The 23,967-nt window shown below is 43.0% G+C and overlaps 1 protein-coding gene across 6 annotated transcripts in view; it reads right to left on the minus strand.

Annotated features, from left to right (window-relative positions):
* The window catches only part of SYT6 (synaptotagmin 6), a 150,061-nt gene that overhangs the window by 61,089 nt on the left and 65,005 nt on the right, over positions 1–23,967 (minus strand). For 4 of the 6 annotated variants that reach the window (XM_033153005.1, XM_033153002.1, XM_033153003.1 and 1 more), the window contains exons 2-3: positions 13,270–13,606; positions 5,690–6,248 (exon numbers count right to left, since the gene is read on the minus strand). In XM_033153005.1, the coding sequence (XP_033008896.1) occupies positions 5,690–6,248; positions 13,270–13,439 (729 nt within the window). In that variant the 5' untranslated portion in view covers positions 13,440–13,606. Of the gene's footprint in view, positions 1–5,689; positions 6,249–13,269; positions 13,607–17,794; positions 17,816–23,967 lie in introns of those variants that run through there. The other 2 variants (XM_033153008.1, XM_033153007.1) reach the window with 2 other exon arrangements.

Genomic DNA, 23,967 nt, shown 5'->3' on the forward strand with positions numbered 1-23,967 from the left:
AGCTTCCAACAGTTTGACTTCACCCACAAAAGTGCACTCCTCCATTGTTTCCCAAGACAGATGGGTGTCGGCAGCTTTTGTGCAACATAACTCCATGCAGCCAATTGAGAGGTGAGGTTTTGTACAGTGTAAAAGCACCAGTCACTTCACTGTACATATCTGAAGCAAAGAAAACTACGTGCAATACTTAAAAAAATATCTTTAAAACTTCCAGAGCACGACAGAGATTCCCTGTGTTGTGTTGTGTTGTGTTGTGCTATGGTTTCACTTGGAGGATCCTTATTCAAGGCCACAAGTACCACGAGTGTCTAGTTCTTTCTTTTTATAGAAGTGTTTCAGTTTTCCTGTTTTTCAATTAACCCAGCAGCCCATGTCATTATGTACTGTAAGCCATATACATAAAGATGATGTGAGCACACTTTAATCTGCATACACACTAAAGTAATCAAGGAGTTGAAACAGCCTACAGGGAGCCCCATACCAAGTATGAAGAAATTGCCTAATAGTCAATAGCTTCCAAGAGAACTGAAAGCCGCTTGAGAGACATTTGATTTCCCATGGTGTATATACGTAATTCTTTGGTTCCTCTGTCACCTTAGCTCAAACAGGTTTTGGAGGCCTTTGAAACAATGCAATCCCTCAAAAAGAACCTGTTTCACAGAGGAGAAGAGAAGTTGGGCAGACACATCACAATTTGTGGTTCCTCTTGGAAATCAACCCCAACTCTCTCTTTTGTGTGAGAGAGTTTTGGTTGATGCTGGAAGCTGGTGGCACAGAGGCATGTCTTGCTCTGTGCTGGTCCCAAGAGCTGTGGTTTGGGGGCTTCCTTGAAAGCCTCACGAGGAAGCAAGACCTGTGGAGTGTTAATGCTGTGAACCCCTCCATCTTTTGCTCAGGTTGTGTATATGTGTAAGTAAAACCATATTGTTAAGTCATGGGTGCAGTGTCTATATGATTTCAGCTCTTTGTGTAATCAGCTCTGGGTAGTGATTCATCATGCTAGCAAGGATATGCTAGGAGTCAAGTCTAACAAGAACAATCTCCTTTATTGCAGTAGGAACTTGACTGACTGGAGGGAAAGGGCGAGCTCCTTTTATACTCTCAGGAACAGGAGTTGGGGAAAGGATACATTTAGATTTTGGCGGGACCCAATCAGAGTAAGGATCCAAATTGTGCCAACAAGTTAACCAATAGCAACTGTCACTGCACCCGTTTGAATCACCCTGGAGCGGGAAAGGTAGTTACAGAACTAGCAGTGAAACTCATGTATGCATATTAAACCAATACATAACACATATACTGTGTGTTAAAGACCCCACAGTCTCCGTTGACTTTCATTTCAAGGAAACCAAACCCTAGGAAAAGCATTTGGAACCACTGTAGTCTCTCACCACTTTGAGACTGTGTTACAGGCCACAGTATGTTTCTCCTTCCTTGCCATACCAAATGCCACCTGAAACCTAACAGACCCCTTATTTCAATGCCTGCTAATTCTTCCCACATTCCTTCTCCTGAGTATGGGCAGACTCCATGGCTCCAACTCCCCCCCCCCCCCCAGCCCGATTTTCTTTACCACCTCATCTAGTCCAATGAAAAGTCCTGGAGGACTCAAATGCTCACACACTATTTGGGGACATTTTGGCTGGTCTAATAAAGGCATGTAGATTTTGGAAGAAAAACTAGGTTTGACTTTCTTGTCTGCAGCATTCCGAGGAGGCGTGATTAAGAACTTCATTAGGGCCAAGCATTAGCATCCTTGGGTGAGGTCTGGCTAAGCCTTAATGCATATTTATGACGCCGATTAGGAGGGCTACTGCTTGAAACAAATTAGCAGCATCTGCTAAGGATCTTACTGTTTTCCTGAGCTGTTGGCAATCACAACAACATTGCAGAAGTGTTAGCAAACCTGTGAGACAGTTACGCTATTAGAATGATAAATGGGGAGCTTTGCATGGGAATAATGAGACTGCGCTCCTGAAGCATAGCAACAACAGTGCTGCTTCTGGGGTAAGTACAGCACTGAGGGCTTAGAGGGCAAGGATGCAAGAAAGGCCTTCAGGCAATGGGACTTCTGGGACTAATTACATGCTCAGGACCAGGCCGTATACCCCACTGCACCATCATCATTTTCTTCTGCCCAAAATATTAAAACTTTCCCCAGGCAGCTAGCAGCCTTAAAGCTCCAGTCCCATGCTCTGTTCCCCAGGTTCGGCACCTCCAAGAGGAAAAATCAATTTGTCGGATTCTGTAACTTCTCATTTAAAGCAAATTTGTTCAAACTCTTCCAAAGAAGATTTGATTGGAAAGATCTATTAAAAAGGGAAAAAAGGAAAATCCATAGAGATGATTTTCGAAGTTGGGCTATATAAAGCAAGCTGATCTAGGACAATATCTTGGACAGATTAGATAGAAAAATCTAGGTGAGGGCATGGGGAAATCAAACAGCTGTATTAAGGTGGGGAAAGCAATCTATTTCACAGTAACAGCTGAAATTCAACAATAAGAACATAATTTTGGAGCAGAGAGTAATTCCTTGGAGTAATAGAAAGGTAGGAAACATGAAAGGAACAGGAGAATATTTGATTGTCCGAAGACCAGAGCACAGTAGCTATGCTAGCCTAGGCCAGTGCACTAGAGTTCCTCACACAAACCTTTCAACTCAACCAGTCCATATAGGTCTCTAAATCAGCTACCTTCTATTGATGCAAAGCTCCCGGTATTCCTGGCTAATAGGAGAGCTAAACTAGAGATGACTCTGGACATATCATTTTATTTGACATTAATTTTAACTGTCAATAGCTGCTCCTCCAAAATAAGCTCAATAAGACCTGCACCGGCAGCTGGAACTGCCAGGGGGCGGAGGATGGGACTTGCCATCACTGTTGTCCTCAGTGTTTTCCTTTTGCTGTTGTTGGCCTCCCCTGTTGGGACACCATTTTGGGAGGTTACTGAAACCTGCACAGAACTACAAGACCTTTTTTGTTCACGCTTCTGGTTTTCAAAACAAGTTGCCAGGAGGAAAAGCTTTGCCAAGTCGCTTTTGGTAATCGGCAGGAGCTCTTGGCTTCCCAAAGGTACTTCCACGCAGAAGAAGGCCCTAAAAGCACCATCCTTTCACTTTGGTCTGAGTGTTCAAGACTAAGTTGCCTTATCTAAATATTAAATCTGCAAGAGTTGGAACAATGAAAGGACAATGTTTTGGCATCATCTTCAACTTGCTGGCTTCAGCAAGCTGGCTGTACCCAAGTAGTTGTCATCATTTTTCATGCCATTTTACAAGGACACAGACTTTCACCCTCCCTGTTGAGGTGTTGAATGACCTACCTCTGTAACAGTGGTAGGGGATCATTGTCTCTCCTTATCAACCTTCTGGGGGAATCATTCCAGTGGTGGGTGGGACCAGAGGCAAAAGTAGGCAGAAGAACATATGTGCCTCTTACCCTTTGTACAGTAGGCTGAATTTCAGCCACACAAGTGCCAGAGGTTTCTATAACCACCTGTGCTCCTCTACCTGTGCTCCATCCAGGCAAACGAGAGGAATTATCACAGTTTAGGGACACACGGAGCAGAACCTTAGGAAATGGAAAGTGGCATTGGGACAGTCCTTCAGACCAAACAGAGAGGTCTGGATGGCCACATTTGCCCCTCTGGGCCAGAGTCTCCCATCTATAATAACAAAATAAATCCTTGGGCTTTTAATCTTGGATATGCTTAATACTGACCTCAAATATGTAGAAACTACAATCTGTTCTGGTTATCTTTTCTTCCATCTTATTCAACTGGCAGAGAGACATGGGAGCTTATGGGTCTGGTATAGACTCCTTCTCAACAAGGAGCTCTGAGCTGGTATGGCATTAAAATGGGGTGAAATGGAGATCATTAATTTTGGACCCTATCTGGTTTCAGTGCAGAATGTGGATCTAGAGTAATGCACTACAATGGGGGGATGCTTAAAAGGAGAGGCAAAGAAACTGGAATAACTGATTCAGCAATTCGGGCTTAAAATGTATGGGAGGAACATTTTCTGTTAAGATTTGTCTGCTTCAATTGCCGTTCACTAACCCTTATTAGCAACTGAGAACTCAAATAGTAATGAAAAGCTCAAAATATGGCATGTAATAATATAGTTTGGCAGCTTCAGCATTTTTTAAAATAAAGCAAATGTCTAGATTTCACGGGTTGTAATACTGAATATGAGTTGGCAGTTTTGCTTAAAATGCAAGTCAGTGAAAGTCTGAGGCTGGACACCAGTCCTTGCGGCAATATTCTCTTCCACGTACAATTTCCCCTGTATTCCTAGTCCCTCCCATATAATTAAAGTGCAATACCCCAAGGACAAAGAAAGACGCTTAAAAACAATTTATAGCCTATGCAAATTGCAATGGTGATGTATAGTGAGCAGTCCCCCACCCTTTTACCACCAAAGCTGTCAGAATTTAAAGCACACAACAGATCCTACAACCAGGAACCAGTGCACAACTTCCAAACTGTGGCTCATGGAGAGGCCTGCCCTTGATAATATGTCCAGCTTAACCTTGCCTAGTTGTTTGAACAACAAGGGAGTTCTCATGGTTTGATTCCCTGAAACAGACAAAAAGCTACCCTGATATGACCAGCCCTACCATTAGATTGCATGAGATGGAGCTATCTCCAGCAAGAGATGCTGGGGAGGGGCAGCAAGATATTTGGAGCACAGAGCAGTGTGTACTACACAACCTGCCCCACACTGTCTAAGATAGCCCATTGCCCTCAGAAGTGGTGGGGAAAGCTGTGCTATCGCCTGTGTGAAAGTAATCTACCAGCATCTATATGTGGCATTGTGGGGGGAGGGGGGCACCATATTTTCCTTTGCCTTGAGTAGCAAAATGTCTTGGCTCAGCTCTATGCCTTCATCTTGCTTCCTTGCCACAATTTGACAAAACCTGGGTATAAATACATCTCAACCAGGATTATCAACATTGACCTAGAAAGACCTGTAAAGGAAGTGGGCATATTGTCATGTAAATCAGATTAAGATTTTGCAAAAGGAATCTCTATTGGTGTGAACTGTGGTACCTTCACAGTATTACTATTTTTAGTGTAATCGCCCATAGATGAATGAGTGGATGTTTGAATGGTTGTTAGCTCTGCTTAAACCAGGCTTCCTCAACCTCGGCCCTCCATTGAGACTGCAATTCCCATCATCCCTGACCACTGGTCCTGCTAGCTAGAGATCATGGGAGTTGTAGGCCAAAAACATCTGGAGGGCTGAGGTTGAGGAAGCCTGGCTTAAACTGTTGGCAGCTATTGATGGCTGTCTCAAGTAACCAGGACTTTGCTGCAGGAGATCCATTGTCCACTTCTCGGTCCTCCTGGCTCTCCTGCTCCTTCCCTTCCTGCTTGACTTCTTCTCTGTGTATGCATGCACAATGAACAGAGCAAGGAGCAGCATTCCAAAGAACAGGGTAAGTGAGGGGGCAGAAGGAAGGAGAAGCCAGGAGAACAAGGGACCCATGAGGGCCCAAGGACCATTTAATACCCGAAACTGACACTGTATCATCCACACCTCCAAAAGAAGAACACTTGGTGGTCTTTCTGTGCCAAAGCTCCCATTTTAAAGTGCAGCTTGGCCTACGGAGCTACGGCAAACTCATCCAAGCATTGGTGTGCTATTGCCTCTCCACACTAATGGCAAAAGCTGCCTACTCACTGTTGTGGCATACTGAATATCCTTCCAGATGGAGGTCTCCCGAGAAAGATCCGAAGCCTCAAAGAGGTTCTCCAAGATCACCTCACCGATCATGTCATGCCGAGAAAACCTGTCAAAGTCAAAGACGCTAAGATGAAGCTTCCTATTGGTCAGCTCCTCATACGGCACAGGAAACTGAAAGCACTCGTCAAAGGTGGGATTGAGCGTTTTCCTGTGCACGCGGGTTTGGAACTTGCACTTCCTGTCAGGCAAGAGGTAGATCTTGACGTAGGGGTCGGAACTGCCACAGAGGTCCTTGGCAGGCAAGTCAAAGGCCTTGAGAATCCGCACAATCAGGGTCTCATTCTCATAGTCATATTTCAAAGCAAAATTTATTTTCCCGCAGTTTTTTTCTGCCTCTTTTTTAGGGTCCTCAGAGTCCACGGATTTCTGCTTGTACAGCTCTGGCTTGATCCGGCCGATGCAAGTTGGCTGCTCTGCCGCAAGTGGTAGTTCTGTACCATAGTCCATACTGGAAACATGCATCTGCCTGGGCAAGTGCCTCTTGAAGGAAATGTGCCTGCAATAGATAAGAAAAGGCTAGTGTGTTGTATGTTGGGAGAAGATTGTCCTGGGTATCTGGCCCCACTTAAGAGATAGGATGCGAAATAGGGAAGGAAAGGGAGAACATAGGAAATATAGTACTCTCCTGGGCCCAACTGCAGTATAAAATTCCATCATACCACTTTAAACAGTCATGGCCATGACTTTATGCAAAGGATCATGGGAACTGTAGTTTGTTAAGGGTGCCAAGAGTTATTAGGAGACCCCCATTACCCTCGTAAAGCTATAATTCCCAGAGTTCCCTGGGAAGAGGGTTTGATTGGGAATTGTAGCTCTCTGAGGTGGGAAAGGGTCTCATAACTCTCACACAGTATTTTTTAAAGAAGCCAGTTGAGGGTGAGTAGGATATTTTCACAACAGTGATATTACAGACAGTAGGCACCCCTGACTAAGTGGGTGGAACATGAGACTCCTAAATTCAGAGTCCCCACATTGGGCTAAAGATTCCAGCATTGCAGGGGGTTGGAGTAGATGACCCTTGTGGCCTTCTATGATTCCTCTACGACTATAGTGCCGACCCTTGTAGAACGTCTGAAGGCTTGTCATAAATGAACTGTGTAAGCGCAAGGGAAACTGGTTTCTCGATAGCTATCATGCAATGGAAAATAAAGAAGTGCATCTCATGCTGATCTGTGGGAGAGTTGGAAAAGAACAACTTTATGGTCTTCCAGTTCTAGGAATTAAGATCCATACCAAACAGAATGCAAGGAGCAAGTCACCATTCAAAAGCAAAATATTTGGAACAAATGGTATCTTTGGCCTTGGAGACAACATAAAAGAATGTAATTATAGTTTGTGGGAATAGGAAACACAGCTACAAGGGGCAGGTTATACTAGCCAGAAAGGAATAGCAGCACCCCTGAGAGTTCTAAGGTCTCTTTAATAAGCCCCACAGCTTGCTGTTTATGACTTACAGGAGAGGAGAAAGGAACTGCTGACCAGTGATCCAGAGTTATATGCTGCCAGCTGGGATTGCCACATATTCCAAAACCATAAAGCATTACTGCCTTGGGGAAATACTGTGTTTAAGGACTATGGGTCAATAGGAGTTTGGGGGCCTGTTGTAAGCTACATTTTTCTGTGCTATGAGCCTTTAGAAACAGTTACCGGGTACCAAAGAATCCCTGCTATTGCTGAAAGCTTCCTATCTACTGGGTTGTTGTTTTTTCCTGTTGCTGATACGTTTATATTGAAATAAGTAGAAAAGGGAAAGGAAAGGAAAAATAGAAAGACAAGAAAACACACAGACAGAGAGAGAGGAGGGGAACACAAGGCACACACTGTCTAAGACTCAACTCAATTTCAGTTTCCCTCATTTTTCCAATTTCAAGTACAGTTCTTCACATTTCCACTTCAATTTTCAACAACAACAACAACTGAACACATTTTTCCAAAGCAATTCCCCTAAATATAATGCAGTTTTGTATGTTGCTTCCACTAATATATGCATTTTTATGCACAGTTTACCACGACACATCCATTTTTTTTGTACACATTCCTTTGCTGGAGAACTGCATTGCAAAATTTAGAGAAGTGCCAATTTTGAAGGGTGGCTGTACTTTTAATTCACACATTGTTTTGAAAATTAGGTAGGTATGCCTTTAAATGTGAATGGAGCAAAATTTCTCTCCCATCCCTAGACCAAGAACCCTTTTATATTCCCCACATCAGAGAAGAAAGAAAAGAAAAGAAAAGAAAAGGCAGAGACACAAAGCCAACCACATACCGGTACATATTCTGCTAGTGCACCATCTTTCCCAAGATATAGCTACCTGATTGAGGGAGGGTGTATTTTGATCACACCTCTGCATAGTTCTCGTAACAGCAGGACTTCTTTTCTATAATTCATACGTTCCAGCAGAACTTTTCTAATTGAGTTTCACCAAATTACGCTTATCTTCTTTCCCTCCTTCATAATGTCTTCTGTGAGTGAGCTTAATGGATATGAATGACTAAGGAGATTTGAAACAAGGAGTGGCAGGCATCCATCTGCCAATGGCAAAGAACATCAACTCGATTGCTCAGTCTCTCTCACAACTTTTATGACAGGACAGTTTTAGACATGATTTGCAGCCTTCATGGCTATGCATGAGCAGAAACTGAGAACAGGGCATGGGCCAGCCTGAGCTCAGTGACATCCTTATACTTCTCATAAAGGTATTTTTGGGTCTTTGTATGACCACCGGACCCTATCTTTCTCATTGCTACTTGGGCTGGGAGTAATGCCCATCTTCATTAAAGCCACCCAGCTTTCTTTGGCAAGTTCTACCAGATACTTTTGTAGCAGGTTGCAATTCGTTTGTTGTTGCATTTATCTCTCTCTTGGTCCAAGGAGATCAGAGCATCATCATAGGAATAGGAATAGGAATAATTTTTTTAAAATTGGCCAAGTACCAACATACTTGGAATTTTGCTTTGGATACATTGCAATATAAACGTACCTTATACAACACTATTCCACTCACAATACAATAACACAGCAAAGGAACCCCACCCATAACTGGCCTCCCCTTCCGCTACATAACTACAAATTTAACAATTTAATGGCGCAAGGGAAGAAACTGTTCCTGTGCCTAGCCGTTTTTGTATATAAAGCCCTGTAGCGAAGTCCAGATGGAAGTAAATCAAACAGCTGATGACCGGGATGCAAAGGATCTGCGACAATTCCCTCTGCTCTCTTCTTAACTCGGGTAGCACAGAGTGTCTCTATTGAAGGCAAGCTAGCACCAATTACCCTTTCTGCAATTCTTACTGCTCGTTGGAGCATTTTCTTGTCCATCTTGGAGGCTGTGCTGTACCAAGCAGTAATAGAATTACAGAGAACAGTTTCAATGATGCCTCTGTAAAATTGGATCAACACTTCTTGGGGCAATTTAAATTTCCTTAGTTGATGCAGGAAATACAACCTCTGGTGGACCTTTTTAATAATACTGTTGATGTTGCCTCACCAATTTAAGTTTTGAGAAATTATAGAGCCCAGGAACTTAAAGGACTCTACTACTACAACCATGTTGCCAAGGATGGAAAGTGGCGGCAGGACGGAAGAGTGCCTTCTAAAATCAATTACCATTTCCACTGTCTTTTGGGCATTTAGCACCAAATTATTTCTGGTGCACCACAAAACAAGATGGTCTACTTCCTGCCTATACACAGATTCATCATCCTCCCAGATAAGCCCAATAACTGTTGTATGATCATGGTCATTCCCGTCCTACTGCTATCACACCATCAGTGCAAGAGGAAAGCTCCCTGCCTCAAGGAGCTTATGATCTCACACTCAACACAGAAGAAAGAAGAGAAGAAGGAGATGGGTGTAGAGTCCAGGGGTAAAACAGCCTTCTCATGACTCAGCTGAGAGGCAGCAGCTTCACTAAGGACATCTGGTGAGTGTTAAAGGTGAGCAAGGATTTGAGCCGGAGTTTCCCAAAAGTCAGTCTTCACACACACTAGCCACTATACCACTGTACTCAGATAGCTGGAGGATATGCAAGGTACTCAATTTACATTGCATATATTCTTACTATCAGAACTCCACTGCAGTGAGTGAAAATGGCTACCCATTTGTCATTGTGTAGTTAATGGTTCATATTCAGTGGGAAAACACTTCATTAAAACACTCATTAGCACAGCTAAGGCACACAATTAGTTTAAGTGCAATGAGCACCTAGGAAGAAAATGTGGTCTCTTGAGACTAAGGTGGTTGACCTGGAGAGGCTGAGAAAGGCAGAAGACACTGTAGAGATCTATGAAGGCAGGTAAGGGTCTTCTGGCAGGAGGGCATCATACCAAGGCAATTAGGACACAGTTACTTGGAAATACCCATCTCCTGAGAGATGTGTCTATATCCTCTTATGTCAAAGATATACCCCTGGACAGGGGCCTTGCTGTAGTGATTCAGGTATTTGTAACATTTTGGTTGGACTAATACTGATATTTCCTAATGTGGATTTTGGATTTGGCAGAAGTGTTTATGGCTTTCTTCTTCAGAATAAATATTTCTAAGGGGAGGGAGGAAAGAGAGACATTTAAAAATTACGAATGGTCAGGAAAGAATAAATGGATTTATTTTTCTCTTTCTCTCATAATGGGCATTATCCAGTAACATTGGTTGGCCATAGTTTCAGAACAGACAAATGAAAAATTTGTTTCATACAATACATAATTAACTATGCCATTTACTGCCATGAGATCAGGTAGTTCTATCATGTTGGCAAAATAGAACTTTTGTATTCAGAGGCAATGTATCTCCAAAGCCCATTTGTTAGAAGACTGGCAGAAGAAAAGGACTGTTGCCTTCACACTTTCTTATAGGCTTCACAGAAGCTAAATGCTGGACTAGCAGTGGTATTGTGGAAAGAGAAGGCAGAGAAGCACAGTTCTAGGAGGAGGAAAGGTATCATCTGAGATGGTGTGATCATGAGAAACTAAATGTTTTTGTGACACATTAGAAACAGAATCATAAAACTGTAGAGTTGGAAGGGACCATGAGGGTCATCTAGTCCAACTCCCTGCAATGCAGGGATCTTTTGCTCAACGTGGGTCTCAAATTCATGATCCTGAGATTAAGAGTCTCATCCCAGTCAAATAATGTGGAAAAATAAGCAGAGGATGGGTACTTCTTTCCTTTTTTTGGAAGGCATTCCTACTTCATGCTAGCAGTTTAAATGGTAACACTTCTTCACAAGATTGCTTGAACTAATTAAAAGCTTAAATGTTGCATTTCAGCTGACTGAAAATCTTGTGAAAGCTCAGTGTGTTTAAAAATCTGTACAGTCATAAGCACCACTAAGTTCAATGGAGCTTACTCCCAGCTACATATATCCACATTCTATTATGACAAAGATATCCCTTTGGGACGGTACATTTTGGGATGGTGGGAAGCAGTGTCCCCACTGTGAGATATTCAGGCATTTGGAACATACGATAAGTATTTGTAACATGCTGGTCCTAATAAATTGGACAATATGCTATGTGTTGTTGCTGCTGCTGTGTGTGTGTGTGTGTGTGTGTGTGTGTGTGTGTGCGTGTGTGTGTGTGTGCGCGCGCGTTTGTGTGTTTCAGTGGATCAAAAGATCTACTTGCATGTTTTTTTACTCCTTAAGCAATGGGGGCTGTCAGAATGAGTTCCTGCACTTTTGTATAGATGTGAATTTTCTTGATTCTACTGCTTTATCTTTTGTAACCTGCTTTGAAGGTTTTTGCAATCCAGTGGTGTATAAATGTTATAAATAAGTAAATAAAATGCACCATCATGCTACTATAGGACTAGACAAACTCTTGCGCTGAATCTAGAAGGCTCTTATGTTCCTGTGCCTGAAAGCAAAGGAACTGAGCAAAATTGAGCAACTCCTGCCCTCTACGGCATGGTAGACCTTGTTCTGATCAACCATGATGCATGGTAAAACATGGATAAAGTCACCCACGTCTTAGCTGAAAAGACTGCCTGTATTAGAAGACATTCAGGTCAGTGGCCCATGGGCTACCAGGCTGTCTTCCACCTCCAGATCCTTGCAGACCCTGCCTTCCTTTGTCATGGATCCTCATGCATGGTCAGCCTTCCATCTGAGGCTACAGTGGCCCCGAGGCAGCGGCTGATCTTGAACACTGAGATGCAGCTCCCTCGAAGCCAGTGCAGTGAGTGATATGTCAATTCCGTTTATCTAATTATTCCTGCTTTGAGCCACATAAGCAAGAAAGAGAGGAAAAGGCTGTAATTCTATCTGACAGTGCGCCATGTCACTGATATGTCTCCCTGCCTCCCTGAGTCCTAACAAAATTAAAGTGGCCACAAGCATATTGACAGCTTGACACAATGAGGTCAAGTCACCGTAACAGGGTTTGAATCTTTTGGCTAAGATCAAGGGCCCACAGGGAGACTGGGGAAATATGTCAGCTGGTTCACTTTCAACTCAACCTTCGGCAGAGACCAGCATGTAGTCGGGGGAGTATCCTGCAGCTCCAGGAGGTGCATGACAGCCAAAGGTTTGCCGTAATATCCCTTTAGTGCAATTGCTCAATGATGTACAAGTGTCAAGAACATATTTAGAAAGAAGAGAATTGCTGCCGACGTCTTGAGGAGTGGCGGCCCATTGCATCAAACATAAATGAGAGCCATCTTCAGATGTGGGTGGGCTTAAAGAGAGGAGGAGTCAGGGTGCGCATGCAAGCCCTGCCACACAAATCTTCATGTAATCAAGTTTAACCCCATGTAATAGGGTTCCTGGTCATGAAGAGGATTCTGACAGCATATCGAATCCATCCTCAAATCTTCCTACTCACTAGCCCCCAGTCCAAGGGCCTGAAGCAATGCTGCCCCACCTCCCAAAAAAATTTCTGCTTCTCCTCAAGTGCACCAATTTTGTGAATAGCAACAAAAAGGAAGAAATTCAGGGGTGGGCAGAGAAGTTACCTATGGGAAGAAAGATATGAGTGCAATAGCACTCTATTGTTCATAATCCTCTGCAAGTGGCATTCTGAGGTATTTTGCCTCTGGGTTGTATCTGGGTGGTGCCCCAGATTTCTGTTGCTCTTCTGTTCTTGTTTAACAGAGACAATAAAGTCTGCCTCCAGTTTGCACACCATTGTGTCCTCTTAGCCATGACATGACAATTACTCAACCAAATCTAATTACTCTAGAACACCTTGATCAATATACACTCCTTGATGGAAACAAAAAAGGAAGGGGGGAGGGAGAGAACTTAACAACCAACCAAAAACATAAACTTTCTTTTGAGCATATACCGTACAGTGAGCAATGAGGAAGCTCTTCACTTCATTGCAGGGGATACGCCTCTGGTTTGAGGCTGTGGGAACTGATTTGAATGGACAAGTAATAGCAGGAGAAAACTGGGCATGGCATGGCAGTGACCTTATTCAGCACTCCCTCATGGAGAGTTTTCCCATCTTCAGCACCTCTGTAAAATGACCCATATTGTCTGATCCAACAGATGACAATTCAAGGGATGCTCTGCACTCACCTGGTGGACGATGCAGGCTCTGTTGTCTGCCTCTGCATCCGTGTGCGTCTCATAAGGTGATCCTTCATGGACATCTGGACTTCTGCAGGAATATCCGGTGACGTGTGACTGATTTTCACAGCTGCCTCCAAGAAGCCCAGAGTCCCTGTGTCCTTTAGCTTGTCAGCCATGTTCTCTTTGTCGTGTTCCGCTGAGTTCTGGGAGGCGGGGGTGTTAGTCGAAATGGCCTTGTTCCTCCAGGGCACCCAGCACAGCTTCCAAAAGAGAAAGAGAAAAACTGCCACCAGGGCCAGTCCACATACAATAACTATCACTGCAAGGAGGCTGATGGAGAGCTCTAGAGGTTGGGAAAAGGCAACAGTGACAAACAGGGGCAGAAAGGATCGGAGAAGAGATGTGGAAGAATGGGTGGGAAAGCAGGAAAGGAGGGAGGTAAGGGAGAAAAGAAAAGAAAAGTCTGTGAGACACCTGAAAGAACAAGGACAGATACATTCTGAAATAGCTTCTGTTCCCTTTCATATGCTCTGCTCATGAAAAGAAAGTGTAACAAGATTCCTCAGTGAAACACTTCTCCAGAGTAGACATTCTTACCTATCCACACACCCCAAACCCTTCTGTTTCTGTTGGAATGTTGTGATTTCCTAAAACTATTTCATTACAGTTCTTGTGATGGTCTTGTTTGATATAAGCATTATTATTTTGGGAGGCTCAACTGAAATGGCCACTCAAATCACACACTGACATCACTTCTCCTCTGATCAACAACTTCTGGCAATTCTTAAAATGTTAAGAGATCTGACTACAGGACAGACAGCACTAATGATTAGGTTTTCAAAATGTCTGGTGCCAGTGGGGCACCCTAGTGGGAACGGATGCTTCCTATTCATTCCCAGTCAGGGTCTGATGATGTGAGCTGGTGCCCTGGAAAGGATTCATTTCCTCTGCTGACTGTATCGGGAATTTGTTGGCAGAAGTAGTTGGTTAATGGTTAGGTGGCTGGGAAAGGAACAGATCCCAACTCTACTTATTGTGGTCCCAGTCACAGTGCCGCCCTCCCCCAGGCTGTGGTTAAATAAGGGGTGGTAAGATCGATTCAGGCAAACAACAATTTGGATTAAAAATGGCCACAGCTTTATTGATTATAGGTGGAACTTCGGCTCAGGCATTGGGTGTAAATGTATTCCACCCTCCTTCCAGAGGGCTGGAACAATTTCAGGGTCATGTCAAGGATTCTGCCCTTCCCCCCACCCCCACCCCCGAGTTGGGTCCATATCAGGGGAAGGAAACATCTGACACATGAGGCAAGTTAGACCAGACCAATTAGATCAGTGCAGCCATTTTTAGCCGGCCATGCCCACCTGTCTGCCACCTGACATTAGAAAAAAAATAAAATACCAAGATTCCTAGAAAGCTGATTTCAGTAGCCACCACTACAGTCTTCAGCTTCCGAGGAATCATAGCAGTCATTGGGCCATATCTGATTAAAAATAGCACCTGAAACTTTTTAATCCTAGAAAACATGTCACTTGACACAGCGCGTAAGCAGATGCCTTTGTACTGCTCTGAAACAGGGAAGGCTTGTAATATTGCAAAAGCAAATATTAATACAGTTCTTTACAGCAATGTCAGGTACAAAGAGTATAACACTGTTAGGCAATCTTTGGAAAACACACAGCCATTGTGCTTACGCTAACATAACTGAACTGGAGGGCGTAAGTAGAGTTTAGGTCTATATTTCTTGGCTGTCTCTTGTAATCTACCTTGATCCTATAAGAAAGGGCAGGATGAAAATTTAAGTCTTAGAATTCTGAACTGGGAAACAACAAAATCAACAAGTCAAATAGATCCTGGCAACAAGATGCCTCCAAACAGATTAAATATATATATATATATATTACTGAAGTACCTCTTGGAAAAGAAATAATGGGGGGAAGGTTTTAATTGAAATATTAGCACTTTGACCTCAAATAGTGTTTCCTATTTTCTAAAAAGTAGTGGTGATGATGCAGTTTTTAAAGCTAAAATAAAGTGGATTTTTCTGTGTTAGAAAATGTTGGTGCAATCTGGAAAAAAACATTCCTCTATGTAAAAAAGCAAATAAACTGTTGGAAGTGGTTGGCTTCCTCCCGGGAGAGCACATGGTTTGCAGGTCCCAGGTCCCAGGTTCAATCCCTGGCATCTCTAGGTAGGGCTGAAAAAACTCCGGTCTGAAGTCCCAGTGCACAGCTTTCAAGACAGTGTAAACGATTCTAAGTTAGATCCAAAGTGTAGGTCAGGTTCCTCTGTGCATGTGCTTCCTAAATTCCTCTGCAATCTGAAGTTACCTGGCATGCAGCAACATCAAGGAAATGGATTGGGGCAATAATACAGGGAAATACAGCCATATTAGCTGGCAAAAGCCAGTTCTCTGGGCAATCCCACTACTGGACAAAATAACAACCTTCTCTTGTCAGCTGAGTGCAATACCACAGCTATTTTCTGACTTACTCCTGATGTTCAGTTCCTGGTAAACGTGGCTTTTAATTCATTACCAACCTTCTTTCTGCAAGAATCATAGAATCATAGAGTTGGAAGAGACCACAAGGGCCATCCAGTCCAACCCCCTGCCAAGCAGGAAACACCATCAAAGCATTCCTGACAGATGGCTGTCAAGCCTCCGCTTAAAGACCTACAAAGAAGGAGACTCCACCACACTCCTTGGCAGCAAATTCCACTGTCAAACAGCTCTTACTGTCAGGAAGTTCTTCCTAATGTTTAGGTGGAATCTTATTTCTTGTAGTTTGAATCCATTGCCCTGTGTCCGCTTCTCTGGAGCAGCAGAAAACAACCTTTCTCCCTCCTCTATATGACATCCTTTTTTATATTTCAACATGGCCATCATATCACCCCTTAACCTTCTCTTCTCCAGGCTAAACATACCCAGCTCCCTAAGCCGTTCCTCATAAGGCATCGTTTCCAGGCCTTTGACCATTTTGGTTGCCCTCCTCTGGACATGTTCCAGCTTGTCAGTATCCTTCTTGAACTGTGGTGCCCAGAACTGGACACAGTATTCCAGGTGAGGTCTGACCAGAGCGGAATACAGTGGCACTATTACTTCCCTTGATCTAGATGCTATACTCCTATTGATGCAGCCCAGAATTGCATTGGCTTTTTTAGCTGCTGCATCACACTGTTGACTCATGTCAAGTTTATGGTCTACCAAGACTCCTAGATCCTTTTCACATGTACGGCTCTCAAGCCAGGTGTCACCCATCCTGTATTTGTGCCTTTCATTTTTTTGCCCAAGTGTAGTACTTTACATTTTTCCTTGTTAAAATTCATCTTGTTTGCTTTGGCCCAGTTCTCTAATCTGTTAAGGTCATTTTGAATTGTGATCCTGTCCTCAGGGGTATTAGCCACCCCTCCCAATTTGGTGTCATCTGCATTGTTTTCTTTTTTGGAGAAGACCGAGGCAAAGAAGGCATTGAGGAGTTCTGCCCTTTCTCTATCTCCTGTTCGCATTTCACCATCTTCTCCTCTAAGTGACCCCACTGTTTCATTGTTCTTCCTTTTGCTACGGACATACCCATAAAAGCCCTTTTTGTTGCTTTTAACCTCTCTAGCAAGCCTGAGTTCATTCTGTGCTTTAGCTTTTCTGACTTTGTCTCTACACGTGCTGGCTATTTGTTTGAATTCCTCTCTGGTGATTTCCCCCTTTTTCCATTTTTTGTACATAACCCTTTTAAATCTTAAATCAGTTAAAAGTTCTTTAGATAACCACCCTGGCTTCTTTAGACACCTTCCATGTGGAGACTCAGTCAACCAGCATGAATCTTACCCCACCTGTTTTATTTGTTTTGGAATATTTGTAAACCACCCTGGGAAGGCTGATTACCCACTGAAGGGTAAGATATCCATTTTAGAAATTAATTCATTAACTAGAAGGCAATGCACAGCACAACCCTTACAAACCCTCTACACCCAGGGTTAATCAATTTATGACTCTAGGCAGATTCTCCTGAAGGACTCTGAGCTATCTGTTCACACATAGCCATATGGTAATGGTAGCAGAGAAGCACTTTTAGGACTATAATGATCTGCTGTATGAGGAAGATATTTTTCCTTAATTTACTTATGTCTCGAACTATAAATATGGATGATCTTACATCTGTTTGCAAAGTGCATGGGTCTCATTTTTTTTAACAGCTTCCTTGTGCACTGAAAAGTGCTCCATCCTCCTCAGAACAGCAATTTAAAAAGGAACCACTCCAAATCTATCCTTATTAGATAGCTGAGCCTGTATCAGACTCTCTAGGCAGCTCACATCTGTTCTTCATTAAAGCTGTTATGAAAATAACCCTTGAAATATGCTTTTCTTTTCAATGCAAGTATTCCCTACCAGGACTGCTCCATTTGATCATAGGTTTCATTTAGGAACTAGCTATAATTAAAATATTAGCACTGAGTATTGAAGAAGACAATAGAAGACATGACATGAACTTAAATTGTCATCTTAATGAACATAAAAGCCAAATTTCTTCATTACCGTAAAGAAGTGACAATAGATCTGGTTGGATTGCTTGGTTATGATCTGAGATCTGGCAGGATCAGTAACACAATCCATGAACTCATGGAGAGCCAGCTTGGAAAGGGCTTGTTTTTCAGTTCTGGCTCAGAGCACAGTCTTGGCATAATCCAATCTTATGAACAATCTACCATTAGCAGAAGCTAGATAGAGAAATGTCAGATTACGCTTTGCATCAGTCCTTTTAGTTCATCTATTAGAGAAGAACATGTATTCCCATTGTTCAGTTAAACACCCAGGGTGCCAGCTGTTTTCTAGGTATTTTAGTGACTAGCTAGAAATGAGAAGATGGAAGTTGATGGGTACTTTTGTGGCTGAAGACTTGCACCAGCTGTTGCTTTCTTCCGTTAGACCCATATAAATGCCCCTATATGAATACGAGTCCCTTCATCTGCACCACAGCCTGGGGCCACCTCAATGAGAGGATGTCTTTTTGTTGCCTCATTTAATAATGAATAAGACTGCATAAGATAAACAGTGGAGGTTCCCCAAGAGACTTGGCTAATTGCATTCTCGGCATAGCACAGGCACCACTTTCTGCTGCATGGAGAGCTAGGCCCTGGAAGGGTTCCCAATGTTCTCAGTTATCAAATACAGCTTCAGTAGAACTTGGATGACTTGAAAGAGCAGCCTGATCCTCCCTGTATTTTGCTCTGCAAAAAAGTTACTGGGAAGGGGAAAATGTTTTCCTCTGCCAGAAGTCTATGGCTCTAAGATCTAATGCCAGAGGAAATTTTTTTATATATATGCACATTAATATTAGTGTCAACCAAAGAGTTTTCCCTCTCCCCATCCCCTCGATGTGTGTCCCCAGAAAGCATCTATATTCTTATTACAATTAGTCATGTAAATAGTGACAAAACCCCAGAAGTCTGAAGGGGTAAACAATGCTAGGCATTTGCTGCTGATGCAGACATCAGCACCTGGGGCTGAGCAACTATTTCAGCCTATAAGGGAACATGTAGGGTTTACTGACTGTGTCTTCCCAAGGCTCATCCCTATGGGCTGCATTCCTGACAGGAGTTCTCTTTTCATCATTTACACAAAACTCAATAGGCCAGGAGCAAGCCAGACAACACTGCATCAAATTGGCAAGTTAACTGAAAGCGGAAAATGGCCATCTTAATGGCATTTGTTGTGCAATAGATGATTACTAACACAGGTCAGTGCTGGTTAGCACTCCCTTATGTGCAATCTAATGTGGAACAGATTATCTGCCTTGCAACATATGGGAATCTGCCATGATATCGTAGAAGTGTGTCTGTAGAGGGGGCACTCATGTAGTACAGAAGTGTGTCTGTAGAGGGGGCACTCATGATACCGTAGAAGTGTGTCTGTAGAGGGGGCACACATGTTACAGATCAGCTCTCAAATTAGGAATTAGGGCAAAAGCAGGTAAGTCTATGAGCCTTCTTCCACATGAACACCGATGGTAGCCCCTGGACTCATATGCTGGTGCACCTTCCACAATTGTCCCCTCTCACCATGTAGTAAGGGAGAAAGGCTAGCACTTGCACAGATGGACACTGTTTCATAGCTGCCAAACCCCCAAAAAACTATGTGCCAGAGGACCCCATCATGAAAACTGCACCACTCCTTCTGCGCCTCTCAAGCATGTTACTTCCTCAGCAACCAATCAATGCTTCACCCCATCCAAGTGCCCCTGCTTTAAAGCTAGTCAATGCTGACTTTATTACAGAGCTGGACCATCCATGGAGGGGTCACATCAGCCTCTGAGTGTGCAAAATTCTCACAACCCCTACTCTACAGGTTTGTTTGCCTTTTTCCTGTAGCATGTGGAACAGCCCCCTTCCCCTTTCCTGAATCCCGAGTCACCTTGATGCATCTTACTAAACACCTTCTTGTCCCTTGATGTTCATGGCCCCCATTCTCTCTTGACAGCACACCGTAATTTTAGATGACTGCAGGCTGCAATTCTGTACATACAGTAATTGCACTTGATCACATTCATGCCCTCTCCTTCCTACCAGCCCCTTTCATTTGTTTAGCTTTTGCACTGCATCGCATGTTTTCAGTGGGGATCTTCTTTTTTTAATGCAATCTCATAAAATTGCATGGACACTGATAGTGCTATTTGAACAATTAATAGTAATTTGATCACATTACCCATCCTAGCTCCTATCATTCTATCTAGCTGTACATTCTTCATCTTGCTGAATTCATGGTCTAGGCCAATGTTCTACAGCATCAAACTACAAGCAATTCATAACAAATGATTTAATGCGCCTCTCTTTGGTCAATTAAACCTGAAGTGCAACTGATCTGAGGGCCCCTACAGAATATGTGAGATAGGGATTCTCTAGGTCTATGATGATTTGACACAAAGAGATACCCACTTGTGCTTATATTAACATGTTAATTTGCTTGCAGACATTATGTAACATTTCCTTAAATGCCTCTTCCTTTCCTTGTTTCAACTTCCTTTTCTCCTAGATCAGTCACCCCCCCCCCTTTGGAATGCTGATTACTCTAGTTCAGGGGTGGCCAACTTCTAAGAGACTGCGATCTACTCACAGAGTTTAAAAACTGGCGGTGATCTACCCCCTTTTGGGGCGTTCAGGTCAAAGAAAGCAACACTGAGCTTTTTTAAGGAAGGAAAGCCCTGTTTTTGGTGGTTAAGGTCATTTTAGGGGTGCAGGGCAAAGATGTTGAGCTTTTTTTAGGGGAGCCAAAGTTTTTTAGCTTCTTTGGGGGGGAGCCACTGATCTACCGGTGATCTACTACAGACGTCCAGTGATCTACCGGTAGATCACGATCTACCTGTTGGACATGCCTGCTCTAGTTGTTCATTGGATCTCCAGTCTTTTTAAAGTTTGGTAGATAGAGCTTGCCGGGAGAAGGTCTGGATCAGAACCATGGTGTTGGGAGTTGGGTAACAGTTTCCCCCCTGCTGTTTTCTCTGTGAAAAATCACCTCTCCTCTTTAAGTTGCTATTTGCTCCATTATATGAAATATATGTGTAATGTACATAGTTGTGCATGTAAGTTTTCTTTAATGAAACATATAGCAAATGAGAGGGCATTTACTGTACTAGGAAATCTTTTTTTGGGGGGGGGTGCCGTTAAAGGATTAATCTCCCGCCCCAGCACTGCAGTCCTAGTCCACATCAAGCTCTAAAATTGCTGTTTGTCAAAAGACAAGAAACTGGTTATTTGCTCACAGATGTTCATTGTATCATTTAGTTTGTTCCTGGCATGTAATAGGCATTTTGGCCCTAACTAGTGTGGTGGTGGTGGGGGGGGAGTCATAGATAAGTGAGTATCCAAATAATCTGCAGTTTCAGAATGAGGAACAAGGTACAGATTGTTTCTATTGCAGAAAATGGAAAGTAGACATTCTGAGCAAGTGTAGAATACATCATTCCAAAAGAAGTTGCTGCGTTGCATGAAACATTTTGCTAAGCCTTTTCTATTTATGCCATAGAATTACATAGCATGTCGAAAGGTGCTAGCTTGCACATTATACCTTTAATGAAAAACCTTCAGAAATGATCCATTGAGGCCTCAGTGAACCACGGTGCCGATATGAGACGGATCTCAGCCTCTGCTGCCCATTTATGTACCAGCATTGGCAGCAGTCTGGACAGGATTTAGGGGCCCTCTTATGCATGAACTCCTGCTTTCCATCTGGCACTCCTCATAAAACATGAGAAGATCGGGAGTTAACAGAAAAAGTGCCTGCCTCAGAAGAACTCTCATTTATAACAAGATGATATTAAATTATCTGGCACTTAACTTGTCTTTTCAAACTTATGGCTTCTTTCAAATGTCCTCATAAAGAAGGAGGCAACCTGATGTAGAAGACCCAGTGTCCAGCCCGATACTCTACATGTTGAGGAAATCTATCTATTTCACTTTCCCCAAGTAGGAGTCCTTATGGCAGACTTAGAGCAAACTAATTATCTATGGTTTCCATATTGAAATGGAAGTATTATCATCATTATTAATAAATCCCCCTCCGCCATCCATTTTGGCTTGATTGTAAGCCTGAGATCAGAGAGTGACTTACTAGTGATCTTGTAAGGCACTCTGGGAGTCTTTTCGACAAATGAGAATGAGAGGGGTAAAAAAAAATGCAATACATACATACATACATACATACATGCATAATTATTAAACACCTAAATAAAAACTAGAAGCCATTCAATGCATACATTTTAATATTAAGCTTGTGGAGTTATTACTCGTCTTTAGGCACATCTGTATGTGAGTAGGCACATGGTAGGGGGACAGTGAAGGCAAGCATGCTGAACTTTACACCCTGTTCTGTTCTGATTACCCTCCAAAAGCTGGAAGGAGATCTTCTGCAGCGGGATGATTTCGGCAATCATGGAAACTCCCTGCACATCTTAGAATCCTGAAAAAAAATCATAGGTGTGCAGGAGTTTCCCTGCTTCACAAGTTTCCCCTTGTCCTGCCTTGGGAGTTCAGAGTTCTCATCCCTGCCCGGCCACTGACACCTGTTTATTCACAAACCACATGCCTCTGAGTAAACACATATAGGATCATACTTTAAGAATAGTTCTAAGTGAGTTAAGAATCACATGGAACAGTAGAGCAGAACTGTTCCCACTGCCCCCACTGTTGGACATGAGTTGTGATTCCTGCATTGCAGAGGGTTGGATCAGACAACCCTTTGGGTCCCTTCCAATTCTATAATTCTCTGTTTCTATTATTCACTCGTGTCCCTACATTCGGGGTAAATGTCTGTAGAGGGAAGCTTGCTGTACATACATAGGTTCCTCCGCCTACTTACCCCCAATAGCAAGTCTTAATTCTGTGAACACACAAATCAGGCTAAAACTAAATTTCAAACGTCCCCTTCCCCACACTTATTGCAGCCAAATTAGTGAAACATGGGAATCTTTTCTTAGACATACTCATATCATTGGTCCATCTGGCTCAGTATTCCCTATGCTGACTGGCAGCGGCAGTCCAAGATTTCAGGCAGGGTTCTTGACCAGTCCTACTTGAAGATGCAGGGAACCTTCGACATGCACAGGGAATGCTCTAGCACTGAACTATGGTCCCTCCCTAAGCGAAGAACTATTAAAAAAAAAACATTCCTAGAACAATATAAACCATGAGCAGTAGCAGACAAAATGTTAACTGTTAGGGTTATGGTTCATTTTCACTGCTTTGACTATTGCACCATTCCTGTAAAAGAACCATGGCAAAGAAGACCTCTGCTCTACAGCAAGGATGTTCACTGCCTGCTTTGGATCACAGTCACAAGAGTCTCTCTATTTATGGTTCTACGTTTTTGTCCCTCAAAGAGCACAGAGAGATGTGCCAATGGTTTCATTCTTAAAATCCAGAAAGCACAATGATATTGAGTGAATGGTTGAATACATGGTGAAGCAATCACCATGCACCAAAATATCTTGCTCCATCCAGTTTGTCATATTACCAGACTACTGCAAAAGCTTCCGAGAGTTGAACGTGGTAGAATATCAGCCCAAAAATTGTACACACACATACAGAGTTCCCATTTTTCTTTTCCAGCTGCCCCACATCAGTCCTCATTGGGCTGGGGTGGGGGGTGGATTTTCATATATCTTCAAACCCTGAGATTCTCCCAACCTTCCAGATACTTCCCTCTTCTTCCTCAATGGCTTTGTTTTGACTCTAATCCCTGTCAGCACTTACCACCTGAGCTGGCTATTCAGCACAATTTATACAACTGGATCATTTCTTTGAAGCTCAGCGCACATTTGTTCAAGACACATGCTGTTTCAGGGCTGTGTGAATCAGCGCACAAGAAGGACATGACCAGGATCGTGACAGTGCATTGATGTTACAGAACTTCCATTAAGTAGGCCCTGCGCATGGCTAGAAAGCAGTGCCTGGTAGATTATCTTACAGAGTGGCATTTTGCAAACATCCCATGCTAAGATGGTTTCATTGACCTTCCTGGGAGTGTAGAGTTGTAGTCTAATGCAACTCACAAGCGCTTTCAGAAACTGAGCTGCAGGATAATGCAATTTAAAACTGGCATTAATGAGGCAAGACTCCTGGCAGAACATATGCTAATTACGGAGATGCAGAAACCATTCAAGCAATGTGATCTGAATCCATCACTTCCTGATTCTCAGCAAGCTCCCTTATGCCATC

Source organism: Lacerta agilis, chromosome 6 (assembly GCF_009819535.1).
Source record: "Lacerta agilis isolate rLacAgi1 chromosome 6, rLacAgi1.pri, whole genome shotgun sequence".
NCBI lineage: Eukaryota > Metazoa > Chordata > Lepidosauria > Squamata > Lacertidae > Lacerta > Lacerta agilis.